At 37.4% G+C, this 16,950-nt stretch overlaps 3 protein-coding genes across 3 annotated transcripts in view; 2 read left to right on the top strand and 1 right to left on the bottom strand.

Annotated features, from left to right (window-relative positions):
• The window catches only part of LOC306992573 (uncharacterized protein), an 868,003-nt gene that overhangs the window by 656,998 nt on the left and 194,055 nt on the right, over positions 1 to 16,950 (top strand). The gene's annotated exons all lie outside the window — the stretch shown is intronic.
• Positions 1 to 16,950, top strand: part of LOC306992642 (SLAM family member 5) — a 239,746-nt gene that overhangs the window by 144,095 nt on the left and 78,701 nt on the right. The window lies entirely within an intron of this gene.
• myadma (myeloid associated differentiation marker a) lies at positions 9,934 to 16,780 on the bottom strand. The gene is made up of 2 exons (XM_079600378.1): positions 16,667 to 16,780; positions 9,934 to 12,751 (listed from the first exon to the last, which is right to left on the bottom strand). Exon 2 carries the CDS (start codon positions 12,727 to 12,729, stop codon positions 11,845 to 11,847), a length of 885 nt encoding a protein of 294 aa, XP_079456504.1. The 5' UTR covers positions 12,730 to 12,751; positions 16,667 to 16,780; the 3' UTR covers positions 9,934 to 11,844.

Genomic DNA, 16,950 nt, shown 5'->3' with positions numbered 1-16,950 from the left:
TGTAACGAATGAGGTCCACTGGAGGCAATTTGAGGTGAGAAACCAAACGCAATTTATTTCAAACCATGATCAAACATAAAACAAATGCATGGAACTCAAAACAAGAACATAAACGACATTACAGGAAACAAGACTACCGGAGACTGTGCATGGAGACATTCAATACTAGACCAAGACACAGGGCAAACATGAGGGCTGAAATACACAGGACTAATGATGAGACAAGGGACACATGTGAACATTTAAACAATCAACCAATGACAACATGACACAACAGACATGGGAACACAAGAAAAAGACTCTTGAGTCAGAACTTGGAGTAAAACGGAAATGAAAAGTGTCATTAAAACAGAAGTCAATAAGTTATGGCAAGGACAATGGGGAAAGGAGACCAAATGTCGTTTTTAATATAAAGTACAGAAGCAAGTGACTACAAGGAGGCAGGGTGGATAGAAACGAAGGGGAGAAACGGTGATCACAAGACTAAGAATTGGACATGCAGGTCTCAATCACAATCTCAGTCGCTTCGGGAAACACGCAACAGGACTATGCATGAAGAGTGTATAGCATACATATAGAGTGTAAAGTACAGCACAGAGAGAACCATACTGTTAGAAAATGTAAATAAATGAGGATATACACATTCATCAGTAGAGGGTTTACTTTCTTTTTCTACATATATATATATATATATATATATATATATATATATAAGCACCAAAATCCGCATTGAAGCTCCACACCCCAAACAGTTGGTGGCGGTAATGCACCAAATTGGTATGCCAACTGCCAATAAATTTAAAGAAGAAGAAAAAGAATGGAACACAAGGCAGGATCACATGACTAAAACCGGAATCACATCATGACAGACCAGATCAAGGAACAAGAACCAAACACCCAAAACATTACACATACTCTAAGTATTTATTTTGAATAAGTAATTACTTCATAACTGTTAAAAAAGTATGTTTTAAAGAATGAGTGTGTGTAGTATGAATCTAATCCAGACATACTATATGTTGCCATGTCATTCGGGTACTTTTTGCCTACACTTTCATAAGTACTGTGAATTCGGACATACTTCTACTGTCACATACTGTTTTTGCCTACTATATAGTGATGTATGGGTTTTCAGGAACAGCCTGTGTGTTGAGATGAGGGTTTTAGGGATTAAAAAAGACAAGGTGAATAGGAAGGAAAGATGTTTCGTTGTCACCACCCCTGGTGTTGAGGAGAAGACCACTGCAGACATTCACAACAGCGACGGGATATAGACATTAAAGCGATCATATCATGCTTTCATTCCCCTGAAGCTCATATATAATGTTAGTAAAGGTTGTTAGACTCTCATTATCTCACTGAAATAATATCATCATCTTCTGCGGTTTCTGAATAAACGTGTCTTTATTTCCTCTGTCTAAAGACTTGATTGTGATTGGCTGGAATACAGACATTAAAACATTGTTATGCGTTTTAAGAATTGATCTATTTGTGAAAATTCTTATTTTGTTTTGTTGTAAGGTGTACCGTACGGTCCTCCCATTCAGACTGTCCCTGGCCCCACGCAGCCCAAAAGCTCACCAAAACCCACCCACTCCAAGACAAAAACAAGTTTTACTGCTGAAATAATGTTATATAATTTTATTGCCATGTCATTCAAGGTTGATAAGCACCATTTCCAAACAAAATAACGATGATAAATTAAAAAAAAATTTAAAAATAAATTTCCCAGGAATACGTATCAATCAACACAGGGCAAGGAGAATTAGCAAATATGACTAAAATGTCCAGGTGGACACTGTCAAAACGGCAATCAAGAAATTAACCGATGACTTTAACCCTCAGAAGTGCACATTGCAGAAGATAACGCAGAATTTAGCATTCAAAACTGATTCATCGTTGTTGATTCAAACCTTTTTCAGCAGCTGTCAGGGTCGAGCAGAGTGCATGCAGTCTGGGCGGTGTAAAAGTTGCAGATGTCTGCTTAGGCTAGTGTGCACATGACCATGGCCAGGAGTCGTCCCATATTCGATTCCAATTCAAGTAATTAAACTGTGCTCTCCTCTCAGTTATAATAACCATCGATCCATCTCCCACCACATGTGTACGTTTTCAGAGTTGCTCACTATCTCGCTCTTTACTGTAGATACAACTTATGTACATGTAGGTCACTTTTGCATCAACGATCACTTGAATATACAGCTACAAGTTATCGCGCTAAATCGCGTCTGCTTTCTGATCGATGATTGGCTATAAGTGCGTGCTCGTCGTGATGTCTACACCAACGGCAGCTGACTCAAGGGCGTGTGTGTTTAGTAATGTCATGATGACTGGTTTTATGGACTACACATGCACATTTTAGTTTAGTTTTTTAACCAATTAGACTTTAAAATGTAGATGTTTGAAAACCGCCGAACTGACCCCAAACCAGCCCAAATTTTGACCACCCACCCAAACCCTTTTTTACCTGTACAATAAAATTCAAAACCGCCCAATTTGGCAACTTTGTCCCTGCCTCGAGTTTGGGCCTAACGACTCCATGGTCATCCTCAAGCCGAGGCATGGCTTCGTGCCCAAAGTGCTCTCTACTCCGTTCAGAGCACAAGTGATTACGCTGTCCGCTCTTCCCGATTCGGCAGACGAGTGTCAAACTCACTTACTCCGCCCTGTTTGGCCTTTAAGAGTATACATTCAGCGCTCTGCCAATTTTAGGCAGTTATATCAGCTCTTGTATGCTTCGGTGGCTGCACCAAATGGCTTTATTGAACATATAACATCATATCATCTAAATAAATATATATACATTAATTAAACAGTTATATTTAACATTAATTAATATATTTCTTTGGAAGATCACATAAGCTGCAAGACAGCATGAAAATATATATTTTTTTAGTCTGGTAAATATCTGATGCCTTAACATCTTGAAACAAACTTTCCCAAATATATGTTAACAAACAATTCTTATTTTGTTGTGTTTCATACTCCTGCTGTTTACTGTTTTTTTTGTTTGTTTCTAAAACATGAACACATTTGCATTTAAACACATCCTCATCACTCATTTGTTTATGTTCACAGACGTTCAGGCTAGACAATATTTACATCTCTGACGTCAAACAGGAGAAACTGTTTTTTTTGTTGTTGTTTTTTTTTGATAGGGAGAAAGCATGTTAATGAACATTTGTACAAAATACACAATGTAAAAAAGCCGGATTATAGCAACATTGCTAATTTACGTCCGTAGTCCCTAGGCAGGTACACACAAGAACAAATACTCAGCTGCACACAACACTACAAAAAAAAAAAACACACACAAAAAAACACACACATTACTAAAATTTCTAAGAAGAATGTTCACACACCTGATTTGTCATAAGCCACTTCTTTAGTTGTTCTTTAAAAGTTTAATAAGTCGAACATTGTCTTGTTGACTGCGGTAGACTATTGTAATATTTGCTCCCTCCCTATCACAGATAATACTTTATGACCAAAAGATGTTCGCCTATATGGTACTTCACAATCCCCTCTACTAGCAGACCTGGTACCAACACCACAATCTGTCCTCTGTTTTATGAATTCTTTCAACGGAGGTGGGGCAAGTCCATGCCAGATCTTATAAATAAATTAAGCATAATTTAATTTTTTTAAATTTTCAAAATTATCTTTCTATTAGCTTTAGAGTTGTGTCACCTGTGAATGACCAACTATTGAAACAATACTGGATATGTGAAATAATAATTGAATATAAATACAACCTTGCAGCACCAACTGTCAAGGATGGCCTAATGTACTTAAAATTATTTTACAATATTAAACAACTTTTTTTTTACATGGCTTTTAAAGGTGAGAGTATAATCCAAAGTAACCCCAAGATACGTAAACTCTTTAACAACTTCAAACTCCTCCCCTCTTAGAAAGTGAATCATGTTTTGATTGAAAATGTTCATACACACAGTTTTTTTTTGTGTTCAATATTAAACCTGTCCTGGTAAGCCAGGGGTCCGTTCTTCGTACGTCGCTAACTCACTTAGCTGGATTTGATTGTTGGCGATTTGGCATGATCTTGGATTGTTTGGTTCTTCGACGCTCATCCTGGACTTGCTGTCATAGCAACAGGTGCGCAATCTTAAACCTGCTCGCGAGCAGGCTTATTTCATGTTAACAGGATTAGATCCCGGCTTTATAAGCGGAGGTGATCCGGGAAGTCCTTTAGCGCAGCGCGATAGCGTACTTTTAGAGAGATAGTTTTTCTCGTGACTCGTGAGTGTGCATTTCCCTGAGATTATTTGCGAGTGATACGGTGAACTTGGTGAAAAGTGCTGCCTGTCGTGCCATTCACAAAGTTTACCTCGCGCTCAAGCTTTTTTTTTTAGGGGTTTTTATGGTTTTTCCAGACCCAAGGTTGTAAAGCAGATTTTTTTTTTTTTTTTGCCAATGCAGGTACATTATATTTTTTAATGAAGATCATGCAATCATGACTTAGCCAATAAGTATGATTTACAGTAGACTTTGTGTCAGGCTTCACTAACGTGATTGGTGCCAGACGTACACACGTTCCCATCAAGGCCTCAATGAAGAGGATTTTTAGAGAGATCTTTTTACATTAGCCTACATGCAGTGTTCACTTTCATAAAGTAAAGCAATTCAGGCTTTAGACCAGCCATTTGGATAATAGGCCTACTTAATTTAATGCAGCAACAAATTATTTTACAGTGTAGTAAGATAATTAAAAGCTCATTTACCAGTAATGAAGCTGTTGCTGCTACTGGTCCCTGCCGTGGGTCTAAGGAAGAGCTGCCCCCAGAGATGCCCCCCACAATAGGGTCAATTCACATTCAACCCAAGGGCCAGCCCTTCTGTCGGGGAGTAAGTAACCACCACCTGTTTTTTTATTAAAAATTGTATAGCCTTTTTCTTGGTTGCTGCACATGAACAACACATGCACATCATTTAACAGTGTATTTTTAAAAGAGACCAAGAACAGTATAAGTAGCTTAGTAAAGATTACCATTTTCACTGTTCCAATGTTAGTGGGTGGTGGCTCTGACATTACAATGAAAAAAAGTAATTATGAAATTAAATTAAAATACAAAAATGTATATACTGTAACAAGTGATAGAAACATTTAACATGGTCCCCACTATTGCATTTAATTTGTTTGCTACTATTTGCCAGCCCCATCTCCTGGCTTTTACAGACTTTGATATCTTCCCTGGCGTTTTCATTAAACATTAAAATTCCGCATAAACTTCGACTAGGCTACTAGCTTTTGCTCTGCTGCGGAGAAAAACTGTGCGTGCTCTTTGGCCACGGTGAGCAGCCAATAGCAGCGTTGCTGATCAATGTTTCTACTATCGATACATATCCCCTTTTAAACCAGCGCATGCACGCGCAATTATATCAGATAACTCAATCCAGCTATACTAATCATAACCGGCAGGTGTGTTCGAAGAACTGTAAGAAATTATAGTCTGCCCCGATCCAACTTCCACTCCAATATATACATTTATATCAAAAATGTTCCTTCACTTAAAAGAGCTTAATTATCATATAGAGACAATTACATCCAATCAGTAATATGTAAATAGTATCACAGAGGGCTACCAACCACCATTTTGATTACAGGGACTTCAAATAGCTTGTCACCGTAAAACATTTGACCGTTCTAACAGAAGATCAAAGATGTGATCACTTCAGATAGATTGTATTACCTAAACCTTTTGCTGTTCTGATTTCATTTACATTAAGAGTTGACCATTTGGGTTGATCATATCCTGAACAAATGGTAATCAATTGTAGAATGGGAACGGGACACAGAGAATCTTCTCAGACAAGGGGGTGTCTCAACTTCATTAACATACAGACCACAGCTGTCACAATAAGAGCAACTTAATTTACATTAAGAGTGGTAAACTGTATTAGGATAAAAGGTTTGAGATTTGGATGTTCTGGGTTCATTCCGACACCGGTGAACCCAAGGTGCTTTTGTGTACCTTGCCACTACTTTGCTGTAATAAACTTCATTTTTGAGATCTTCGACGTCCACATCATTTTTTCTTACAGAACCCAATTAGCCAGATCATGATTAGGCCGATTATATCATCTTGGATGTCTCGTTTGATCTCGGATGTTTTAAGCAACGTACGAAGAACGGACCCCAGTCCTGTATATTGGTCATAGCAGAAGTCAACGTGATCGGGGCTTTTTCAAAATTCTTATCATGGGTAAATATTACTACATCATCTGCATACAACTGAACATTTACATATCTACATACTCCAGGTAGATCATTAATATAAAGTAAAAAATAGAATTGGTCCTAAAATAGAACCTTGTGGAACACCCTTGGGGCAAGCAATGTAAGCAGATTTTAAACAATCAATACATACACATTGTTTCCTATTTGAAAGATAAGATTTTATCCAAAGTATTGCTCCCTCTGAAAAATAAAATTTTGTTAGTTTAGATGAAAGCACCTGATGGTCAACAGTGTCAAATGCATTCTTTAGATCTTGTTACGAGTTATATATCTGTTGTTTTGTTAGTCTCTCTGTGTGTCTGTCTAGGAACGTCATCTGATTGGTTCCCGCAGGCTTATTGATGCTATGTCCTGATTGGTGCAGAGTACTTTAAAGACATGTCATCACTTCCTCTAGAGAGATCTTGTGTTTGAGCAGAAAGAGTTGATTCCTGAGTAAAAAGACAGCACCAACACATGCATTCTTATCTAATAAGCATTTCACTTTCTCAACAAACAAACAGTTTGCTGAATCTGTTGAATAATTACTGCGAAAACCAATCTGCATTGGATGTAAAGAAGTAAAACCCTTATTTAGATGATTAGTCAAAATATTAGCTACCCATTTCTCCTCTACCTTAGATATAATCGGAACAGTGAGTGTTATTGTTCAAGTCATATTTCATTACATTTCATTCAGTCTTATTCAATTGCAAAGATGGTTTAAATACATTGTTATGTGCCAGGTCTAGGGTCCAGGAGTATAACATACAGTCTTTACACCTGACTGCTTGTATTCTGTCTTTTTTTATTTTTTTTATTTTTATAAAAAAAGTTGTTCAATTTGTTACTGTCAGCACATGACATCAAAAAGGAAGCATATTGACTTAAAGGTTGGGTCAAGGCCAAACTAACAAACAAAAACTGAATCTACCTTTTTCCACAAAGAAAATGTATTAATAAAAGGTCTAAGCTAAAAAACTTTAATTATAACTCCCTTAATATCCAAAAAAGAAAAAAAAGAAAAACAATGTTCACAACAAAGAAAATGGCACCCAACCCCTTCGCCTCTGCTGAAGTGAAGTGATATTTACAGTGTTTATAGTAACAAAACAACAATTTTTACAAAACCATCAACAACAACAACAACACTTTTCTCACATCTTAGAAAGAGACCTGCGAGAGTAACATAAATCGGGGGCTCGTCCGGGATCTTTGGTGGTCCAGGGTTTAAAAAAATATATATTTAAAATGAAAATACAAAATAAATACCTCAGTTGAAATGTATCAAAATAAAATACAAAATACTGCGTTGGGAAAAAAAAAGTATTTAAATACAAATACAGTATTTTGTATTTTGAAAATAAGGAAATTACATGTGAATTTGGCCATTCAGTGAAGTATCACAAGGCTGAAATCTGTCTGGACTTATTCTGAATACAAATAACATTTTGGTGTGTACAACCATTTAGAAACTTTTGTTTTCATTTCACCTCTCCCTCCATCATTTCAAAAACACAGGGTTTAAGGTGTCATCTGTGTGCCACTTCTGTACTATTTCTGTCCAGGTTACACTGAGGCCTATTACCTGTGGTGAGCACTACTAAATAAATCACATGTAAAACTGTGGGAACTTTTCCTGCTATCTAGCAAGGAGTAGGGAACAAAATCTTATATCACGATATGAGTATTCTTCACAGTAACAATATATAATGATATCTTTTTTTTCTTCATCTGGAAATAGGGTTGTTATGATACCAAAATCTTAGATACCAATGAAATTTCACTATTCTCAATATCACAGCAAAATCTAATACTAGGTTAACTAATGTAAGCAATTCTTGAACACAAGTAAACAGTCTATAGGACAATTAAATTAAAAAGAGTGCTAAGAAAGAAATGCTACAGACATTTAATAAAGTAATCAAATGTAGTCTTTACTGTATTCATTTATTTATTCATTCATTCAATCAAGTGCATTTAGACATATTTGTGTGTGTATTTGACCGTTTATCCATGCACAGAAATACTGAATGAGTTTTTCTTTAGAAGGATATTGCACTTTTAATAACTCATTTTAACATCAAGCTTGTCCCGCTCTTTATTACTCATTCGTCCATGTTTCTTTATGCTCTATCGTGTCAATAACTCCTGCCCACTAAAAGCTGAATGGATATATTTGCATACTGCGATATATAAATCACATAGTAAAAGTTAAATTGATTTACATTTTATATTATCTCCACAATATCATCATATCACCAAGTCAGAGCAAACAGTAATGCTTAAACATCACTAACAGGTTAATAAAACCAACAACCAATTATTCCCCCAGCCATTGCTCTTTTATTTCATCATGTCTGACAAATCTGGATGATGGTCCAATTTAACCTTTAAGTCCCCCTGAGGCGAGAATCAAGTTTTTAATGTTGTTTATATGTATACATTGTGTTTTTAATCTGCTTTAAGACAAACCAATTCAACAAATTCATAAGTCGACAACATTGCTGAGTATTTTCTTCTTAAAACTGCAGTGAACCAAAGACAGTCTCAAAAACACGGTTTGAAATCGCTGGTGTTTCTGACGGCACAAACTACCTTGTAACCAATCAGATCAACGTGTGATCGTCAACCAGTGGATCTCTGACCTGAGTGAGTGAGTGGAGGCGGGGCTCATTTGCATATTCATATAACCATGTATACTAAATGAGGCAAGGGTGTAGAGTTACATTCAAGCTACATGTATAAGATGCTTAACTTGTAAAATACACATATAAACCTAAATATATGAAAATACTCACATTTAAAGGTGAATCATCGACGCTGCCGAAAGCCCGAAACACAACCTGTCGTTTTCTTTGAAAGAATCCAGTCGTCATCAGCGCAGAATTAATCTTGGGATAGTCTGTGAAGGATCCACCCGTTCTGTCCTTCACGCCCGGGGAAAGAACGATGCATTTGTAGGCCGCATTCAAAGGAAATTGAATGCTGTGATTGGCTGGCGTCAAGACAGCAATGTAAGGACATTATATAATAACATAAAAAAAAAAGAAACAGGCAAAATGACATATAAGTTCATGACATATAATATAACTGAAGTGTGTAGTTTATACACATATTCCTAAGTATTTCCATTTAATTTCATACAGGCATTATTTGTACATATTTTCCATTTATATTTTTAATTATTAATTTCCCTCATTCAATAGTGTGCTCTTGTGAGAAAGTAGCAATGACTAGGACAGACTTTCCCAGTTTAATCTTGATTTGTGAAATAAGCCTGATCCTGAGTCAAAAAGGCAACTCTTTTACCCCTTTACTTCACCGGATACTTCACCGATTTGAATTTGAATTAAGATTTGTATCAGTAGAAAACCTGTAGTATTTTCGAATTACTAAGCCTGCCTGCCTCATGTCCCCCTGAGACGAGAGATTTATGTATTTTTTTGTCTAGAAAAAATCTTCCTATGACGCAACAATCGTCATTTTGTACTGGCCTGTAACCGGTAGGCGTGGCCTCATAGGGCAGCGAAGCAAGTGCATTCTGGGAGTTGTTGTCTTTCATCCACATGAGCCACAAATACATTTTCTGGCTTTTCTCAGTCTAGAAGGCTCCAACTTCTAAAATAATTTCACATTTCTACTACATACATGACACAATTTAAATACACATTCATCTCTCCAGCGGTGAAGTATCCCTTTAAGCTTTACAGTCATTTTTGAGTGGATCAAAACTTGGTGTCTTCTTTAGATATGAAACTAATCTAAAGATCATAAAATGGACTTCATTCAATCTAAGTGGTCGAGTGGATGAGTCAAAAGCTTAGGAGGGATACAAATATAAAGGAGGGTTAAAATAGCATATCTTTTCTAAAACATGTTTAAAGTCCCGTGACTTTGATTGATCATTTATGGTCTGAATGAACATCTCTCTATCAGGCTTATTGTATAAATGTTGGTTATCTCCTTATCTCAAACATATAACACCATTTCATCTGTATAACTACTATATTAAACCCATAACTGATGTTTAATTCTGGAAGCTTGTTGACAGTTAAGTCATATTAATGTATTTCTTTAGAAGACCATAAAGCTGTAATACAGTAAAACAAATCTGATGCCTTAACATCTCGAAACAAACTTTCACAAATATGTTAACTCAAAAACCCTGAAGAGTTACAATCTGAAGAGTTAATTGATAGAAAATAAAATGAAAACATACATTTTTGTGAAAATTCTTATTTTGTTGTGTTTCATACTCCTAAAATATCCTAAAACCAATAAACAAAATGCAAATTAGAAAACATACTAGTTTACATATCACAATGCAACTTTATTTGAATATTATAGAAAATAATAGAAAAACATGTTTGCTCTGGGATTGTTCACTTACATTATAACACATGAACTTTGACCTGCGGAAACACTATTGTGTCAATGAGAACACTTGACAATGGAATACGCTTCAAGTCACGTAAAACAGCACAAAGAAGTACAGTAGTTTAACACAGCAACATGAACACAATACACTCATCATAAGGCAGCAGTGGTACAATCAGAAAATACACTAATCACATTAAAATACAATCTCATGGTGCGTTCAAGTCCTCATGGGAAGTTCATATTTACGAGTTAGGAAGTCAGATGTGTTTAAATCACTTTGGTCGGAGCAAGATGGCGATGAACCTTTTTAACAAAGATTTTTAACTCTACTTCTACATAATGATTAATAAAGAATGAGTATCAGGCGTGCTTTTGATTTTTAATGTTTTTTATGTTTTGTCTCAATCTGTGACGGTGCTGTAAACTCAATCATTGTAAAATGCCCGGCCAAAACAAAATAAAAGTCTCTGTTTGGATTTAAATAGGCAAATGCTTAAGATAAATTGTTGCACCGCTTGATGGATACATAATGTAATTTCCATTAATAGGCGCATACATTTTTGGTCAAGATCTGGTATTAACAATGCAAGAGTCCAGCACTCTGTAAAGTCTCCTCCAGCACATACTTATTTTACTATCAATAAACACTATTTAGTAAATACTAAAATAACACTGTTTCCCACTCGTAATAATTACGACTGGGTCGTGGCGTTTATATGCGTTATATATATTTATATGCGTAACTCGTAAATACGATCTTTCTCACATGAATTTTTATTCTGAAGTGAACTACCAGTAATCCTTAAAATAAAGGAGTATCAGGTGTGTTTTTTTCTTCTTAAAATATATTTTTCTTCAATCTATGAAAAACTAATTAATTAAAACAAATTTACCATCAATAAACATCAATGCATCAATTGCATATTTTCTTTCTGAAACGCCCCCAACTCGTAAACTCAACTAATGCTCAAAGAAAATACCGGATTTCGTTAGTCTATCAATTTTCCTTCATATACTAACACACCATTGTTTCCCACTCGTAATTACGGCGGTGTCGTGGCGTTTATATGCGTTAAACTCGTAAATACGATCTTTCAGACATGACTTGAACGCGCCATTATCCACCATTTCCTCCTCCTTCAGAACTCATTGAAACACTGTGTTTAAAATCTTTGGCTTTCAAAGATCAATGTCCAGGTAAAGCGGATTGTTTGCTCTCTCTCTTACGCGGCGACGAACACCAGCCGGGCAGAATACGCCAGATCCGCCAGATAAAGCAGGAAGTTGAGCGCGGTGAGAACGGCCACGGCGACCAGCTTATCCCACAGGCACAAACCGGAAAAGATTCGGCACTGGTCCGGTCGTCTCGAGCTTCCCGAATAGCGGCTGTCGAACTTGAAGATTGGCCAAATGATAGTGGCGGTGAGGTACATGAGAACCGCCAGAAGAGCGTAGGCGGAGAGGAAGCGTGCGAACGGGAACGGGAGGCATCCGGTGCATTCGCCGATACACAACACCACGATGGCTGCCGAGATCAGGAAACAGATGCAGTACACGGCCATGCACCACTTCACCGCGGCGTGACTGTCGTAAGAGACCGGGTCGCTGACGAACACGAATATGACGGTGGCCACGAAAGTCTCGCAAACCTTCAGGAGACCCGGAACCGTCGCCATGTACCCGGCGACTTCTCCCGGTCGCGCCCGCGTCATACACACCTCCACAAAGTAAGCGGCGGTGGCCAGGCAGGAGAACACAGTGGCGACGATTCGGTGATCCCGAACCTCGTCTTGTCTGGTGTAACCCTTCAGGAAGTAGAGCGGGAAGATGATGGACGCGGACAGGCACAGAAGCGTGGCGTAGCAGGCGAACGTGATGGGGAAGTTGTTCCAGGACACGGGGGCGCGGGACTGCAGACCCAGGAGCTCCACCAGGAGAACCAGCAGGGTTCCCGCGAAGCTGAAAGCCCAGCAGAACACGCTCCAGTCGGCCGTCCCGCCGGAGAGCCCCCCTCCATGGGACGCCACGCTGAACGCCACACAAGTGAACACGAGCGCCGCCAAACGAGCCCACATCAAACGGGACGGCTTCACGATCACCAAAGGCATGATGACGGTGCTTCCGGCGACTCTGCACAGGACAAAGAGAGAGACAGATGGAGCATCTGAATCAACAAAGCATGCTATTGGCTGACAGATTTGACATGCTCCATGTTACTACGGCCACATGCTCACTTCAGCCTGGCTGTGTAAACATGTGGCATTTACACATTTAACATTTACATAAACATTTGGGAGGTTTAACACTTTTAAGGGGAGCTTGTGTGGCCATATCCATCTGTCTCCATTGACTTTGTATTGCGTGAAGCTGCCTCCTTGTCATTTCTGACATAACAAAAAACAAAACAATATCTAAAAGCTGCTTTGTGACAAGATGTACAGCAAACAAGCTAAAAAACCCAGAACTACACTGCAAACAATGCTTTTCTTGCTAAGTATTTTTGTACTGTTTCCAGTCCAAATATCTAAAAATACTCAAATCAAGATGCATTTACTAAAGTAGTAAAATGACATACGATATTATCTCTTGTTTTCTGTGTAAATAAATCTAAATTAAGTGAGTAATGATCTGCCAATGGGGTCACAGAAATAATCTTAATTCAAACAGAAACAAGATTATTTTTCTTATTTTTTTAAAAAGCAACAAATCACTTAATTTTTAATTATTTCCCCAGAAAACAAGACATAATATTATATGGCATTTTATTAATCTGGCAAATGCATCTTGTACGTACGCCCACTGGAGGGGAACGTAATCGGCGACAGGATAGCTTAGCTTACAGAAATGTAATATTTAAAACTGACATTTGGATATTTGACTTACCAGTGAGAAAATGTTAGTGTATTTTTAGTGCATACCGAGTGTCAGGATCCCACAATTTATCCATTCCTCATGATGAAGCTTCACGTCTTATTCCCTGCATCCACTTTTGTGTCCTTAAACGCTTGTTTTTTGGGGGCCGACAGCTTATAAAAACTTAGTTCTGTTTTTTTTTTTACTTGTTTGCTGTACATCTTGTCACAAAGCAGCTTTTAGACATCGTTTTGTTTTTTGTTATAAGTCAGAAATGACAGAGGCAGCTTCACGCAATACAAAGTCAATGGAGACGGTTGGATTGTCCCCGATGGGCGTGGTTTTCAGACTATGACGCGTGTCGCTCTGTCTCTATTGGCTTTACTAAAGTGTGCATTATATTGCATTCATGTCTCTTGGTTACATATACTGATCCAAAAAAAAACAAAAAAAAAAACATGGTATGCTCTCACTGCCCAGAGTGGTTTAAAGGCCCCCTGAAATCAAAATGTACATTTTTTTTTTTTTTACTTTTAGTATGAATATGTGAGCCTTAATGAAAAAGCTGGTGTGTTCCAAAACAATGAAAGAATTTCCATTTAGGAGATATAAGCATTCAAAACTTACAGTTTCTCGCTTCTGCTAAAATGGATCAATAATTTGTTGTATGGCATCACCGCAGACTTCAGCTTCTCATCACATCTTCTGTCCAATCAAATGCTCCCTAGAATCTAAAGCGTCCCGCCCTCTATGCTATAAAAAGTTTAACAGTATTCAGGTACAGATATGAACAATTAGGCCTAAATGTAAAATAACACTATTTGTTCACTATAGAATTTAAATTTAGGTTTATCTTTGATAAAGCTGTATTGTGTTGTTTTATTAATATGTTTAAGACATATTAATACATTAATAATAATAATAATATCTTTTAGTTTTATCAATATGCTTCAGTTTAAGACGAATAAACTGAAAAACATCCGGTTTCTTTCTCAACTGTTCACTCAGGACATAACCGAGAGAATACTCGCCGAGACGGATATTTAGACATAATTCTGTGTGTGTCCGTTCACAGGCAAGGGAACGCGAAAGAGTAGCTCAGATAATGCGCAAGTCTCTTAAAATTGTTTGGTCCCACTTTATATTAAGTGGCTTTAAGTACTATGTACTTACATTGAAATTACTAATTTGATACAATGGACTTATTGTGTACATACATGTTTTTACATTGTACTTAAATTTTTAAAATACCTGCATGTAATTACAGCTGTAATTAATGTATGTAATTACATTTGTAATTACACAGTTGACCCTTCCCTTACAACTTAACCCACCCTTAAACTTAACCATACCAGCACACCTGTCCCTAACCTTACCCGTATCACACCGCAATAGCAGCAAACGTGTTTTACAATACAACATGAACACAATAAGTACATTGTACTTATTTTTCGATGTAAGTACATAGTACTTAAAGCCACTTAATATAAAGTGGGACCAATTGGGTCAATGTGAAAATTGGCAAGACAAAACACGCCTAAATGATACATTTTCACTCTATGATGGTTAAATTTAGCAGTTAATCATCGAATCACATGCATGCCAAACCGTGGGGCCTGATCCGTTGCACCCCTAGCTCCTCCCCTTTTAGAAAATTAGCCAATCGTGATTAGTTAATATCACAGCTCAGCGAGGGCTGTTGAGCTCATTAAAGCCGCAGTTTCCTCCTAATCTCCTCCATATGGCTTTAAAATACAGCATTCAGTGCAGAATTAAAAAGTCTAATACGTTTTGTGTTTTATTTACACTGTCTGAATCGTTCCCTATCCCCTATATAGTGCACTATGTGTCATTCACCATGGAGAATATAGTAAATGTGTGAACAAGTGACTGATTGCAGGCGCATCTTATAATGTAGGGGGCGGAGCTTCAGATTCTAGAGAGCATTTGATTGGACAGAAAATCTGATGAGAAGCTGAAGTGCAGTGATATCAAGAAAACATCAATCCATATTGCCGGAAGTGAGAGACTAAGTTTTGAATTTTGTCATTGTTTTGGAGCAAACTAGCTTATAGATCACCATAATACTAAACGCCAAAACAACTTTTGATTTCATGGAGACTTTAACAGAAAAGGAGATGTCCAACCTGCTCTTTTACACACAATGACAGTGTGTAACTGAGTGTAAAATGCACAAGTTGTCAATGACTTGTGTGCTACAAGTTTTCTAAAGACAAACAAGCTTTTCGAGGACAGTAAATGCTAAACATATTCCCCTCTGCTCCGCCACAGCTCTCAAACCTCATTCACACTAACATACATTAAACCGTGTAGCGCTAAGTTCAGCAGATAATAATTCAGAATATGTCTACAAAAGTACAGTCAGGACATTGCTCAAGATCTTGTTGAGGAAATGAAGTCATGGGTTTGGAATGAATAATTTTAAGTGTTCCTTTAAGAGCTGCAGTTATACACTTCACACATCATGTCCAACATTAACTTATGGTTTCTCATAAAGTAAAGACTTAAACATACATCTATCAGGTTAACAAACCCCTATCAGCAGAGGTGACTCAGCTACAGGTCACTTCCGCCACACATTTTAGACGCAAGCAGAGCCAGCAAACAAACAAATAAATATAATAAAAAAATATCTGCTATAGACTTAAACCGTGTATATCTTTGATAGTTTACTGATTTTCGTTATACACTGGGCGAATGTTTCTTTTCTCTCTCTCCATCTTTCTAACGGATGTGGTGGTGATTGGTGAGGGGTGCGGTTGTTGTGTTTTACTGATCGGATGAGGTTGAACTCGTTAGTGAGGCCAAACGGTTTTGGTGGAAAAACCAAACTTTCTACTTTTAGCGATTTTAGCGAACTCGGATTTAATACTACCGGTAGGCTACTTCGCTTAGCCTATACGCAATGCGTTAATAAACGCTTAAAAGTTGCACATGGTTCAAAAAGTACACAATTTATAACGTTACATACAATATATAAACCCAACGCAGAGTCGCAGACATAAATAAAGTATATTTCACGAAAGCGTGTGTTTGTGTAAATGAGGCGCATTCCTCTGGCTGAAATGTACCGTCTACAAAAAACACAAATCCACCCTTAATTACTGATTCTGGACCAGTGCAAACGCACATCCCAACAGAAAAGAAGAAAACAAAACGATATAGACATACCTTGTACTTATGTAGAAAGACTTTCCTGCTTTATTCCAGTTTGTATCGCAGTGGAGAACCGAGACCCTCTCTTGTGACGCTGCCCAGATGTTCTCTTCCTTAACGGGACTCGCTTCATTCCTCCACGCCCATTTCTTCCAAATTAGGTACTGCCTTTCTCTTATCATCATCAGAGTAGACTAGAGAAGGGAATTCTATGCTAAAATTAGATGTATGTTGGTTTAGCATTCTAACCATGTTATATTTTCCATTTTTTTCTTTATATCTTTTTTTTTTAGTAGGCG

The sequence above is a fragment of the Phoxinus phoxinus genome, assembly GCF_949152265.1.
Source record: "Phoxinus phoxinus genome assembly, chromosome: 2".
NCBI lineage: Eukaryota > Metazoa > Chordata > Actinopteri > Cypriniformes > Leuciscidae > Phoxinus > Phoxinus phoxinus.
The sequence above is the reverse complement of the archived record's forward strand: the minus strand, read 5'-3'. Positions and strand labels throughout refer to the sequence as shown.

Bases quoted from the DNA above. Each gene is read 5' to 3' on its own strand.
- myadma (XM_079600378.1), bottom strand. From the start codon at position 12,729: ATGCCTTTGGTGATCGTGAAGCCGTCCCGTTTGATGTGGGCTCGTTTG.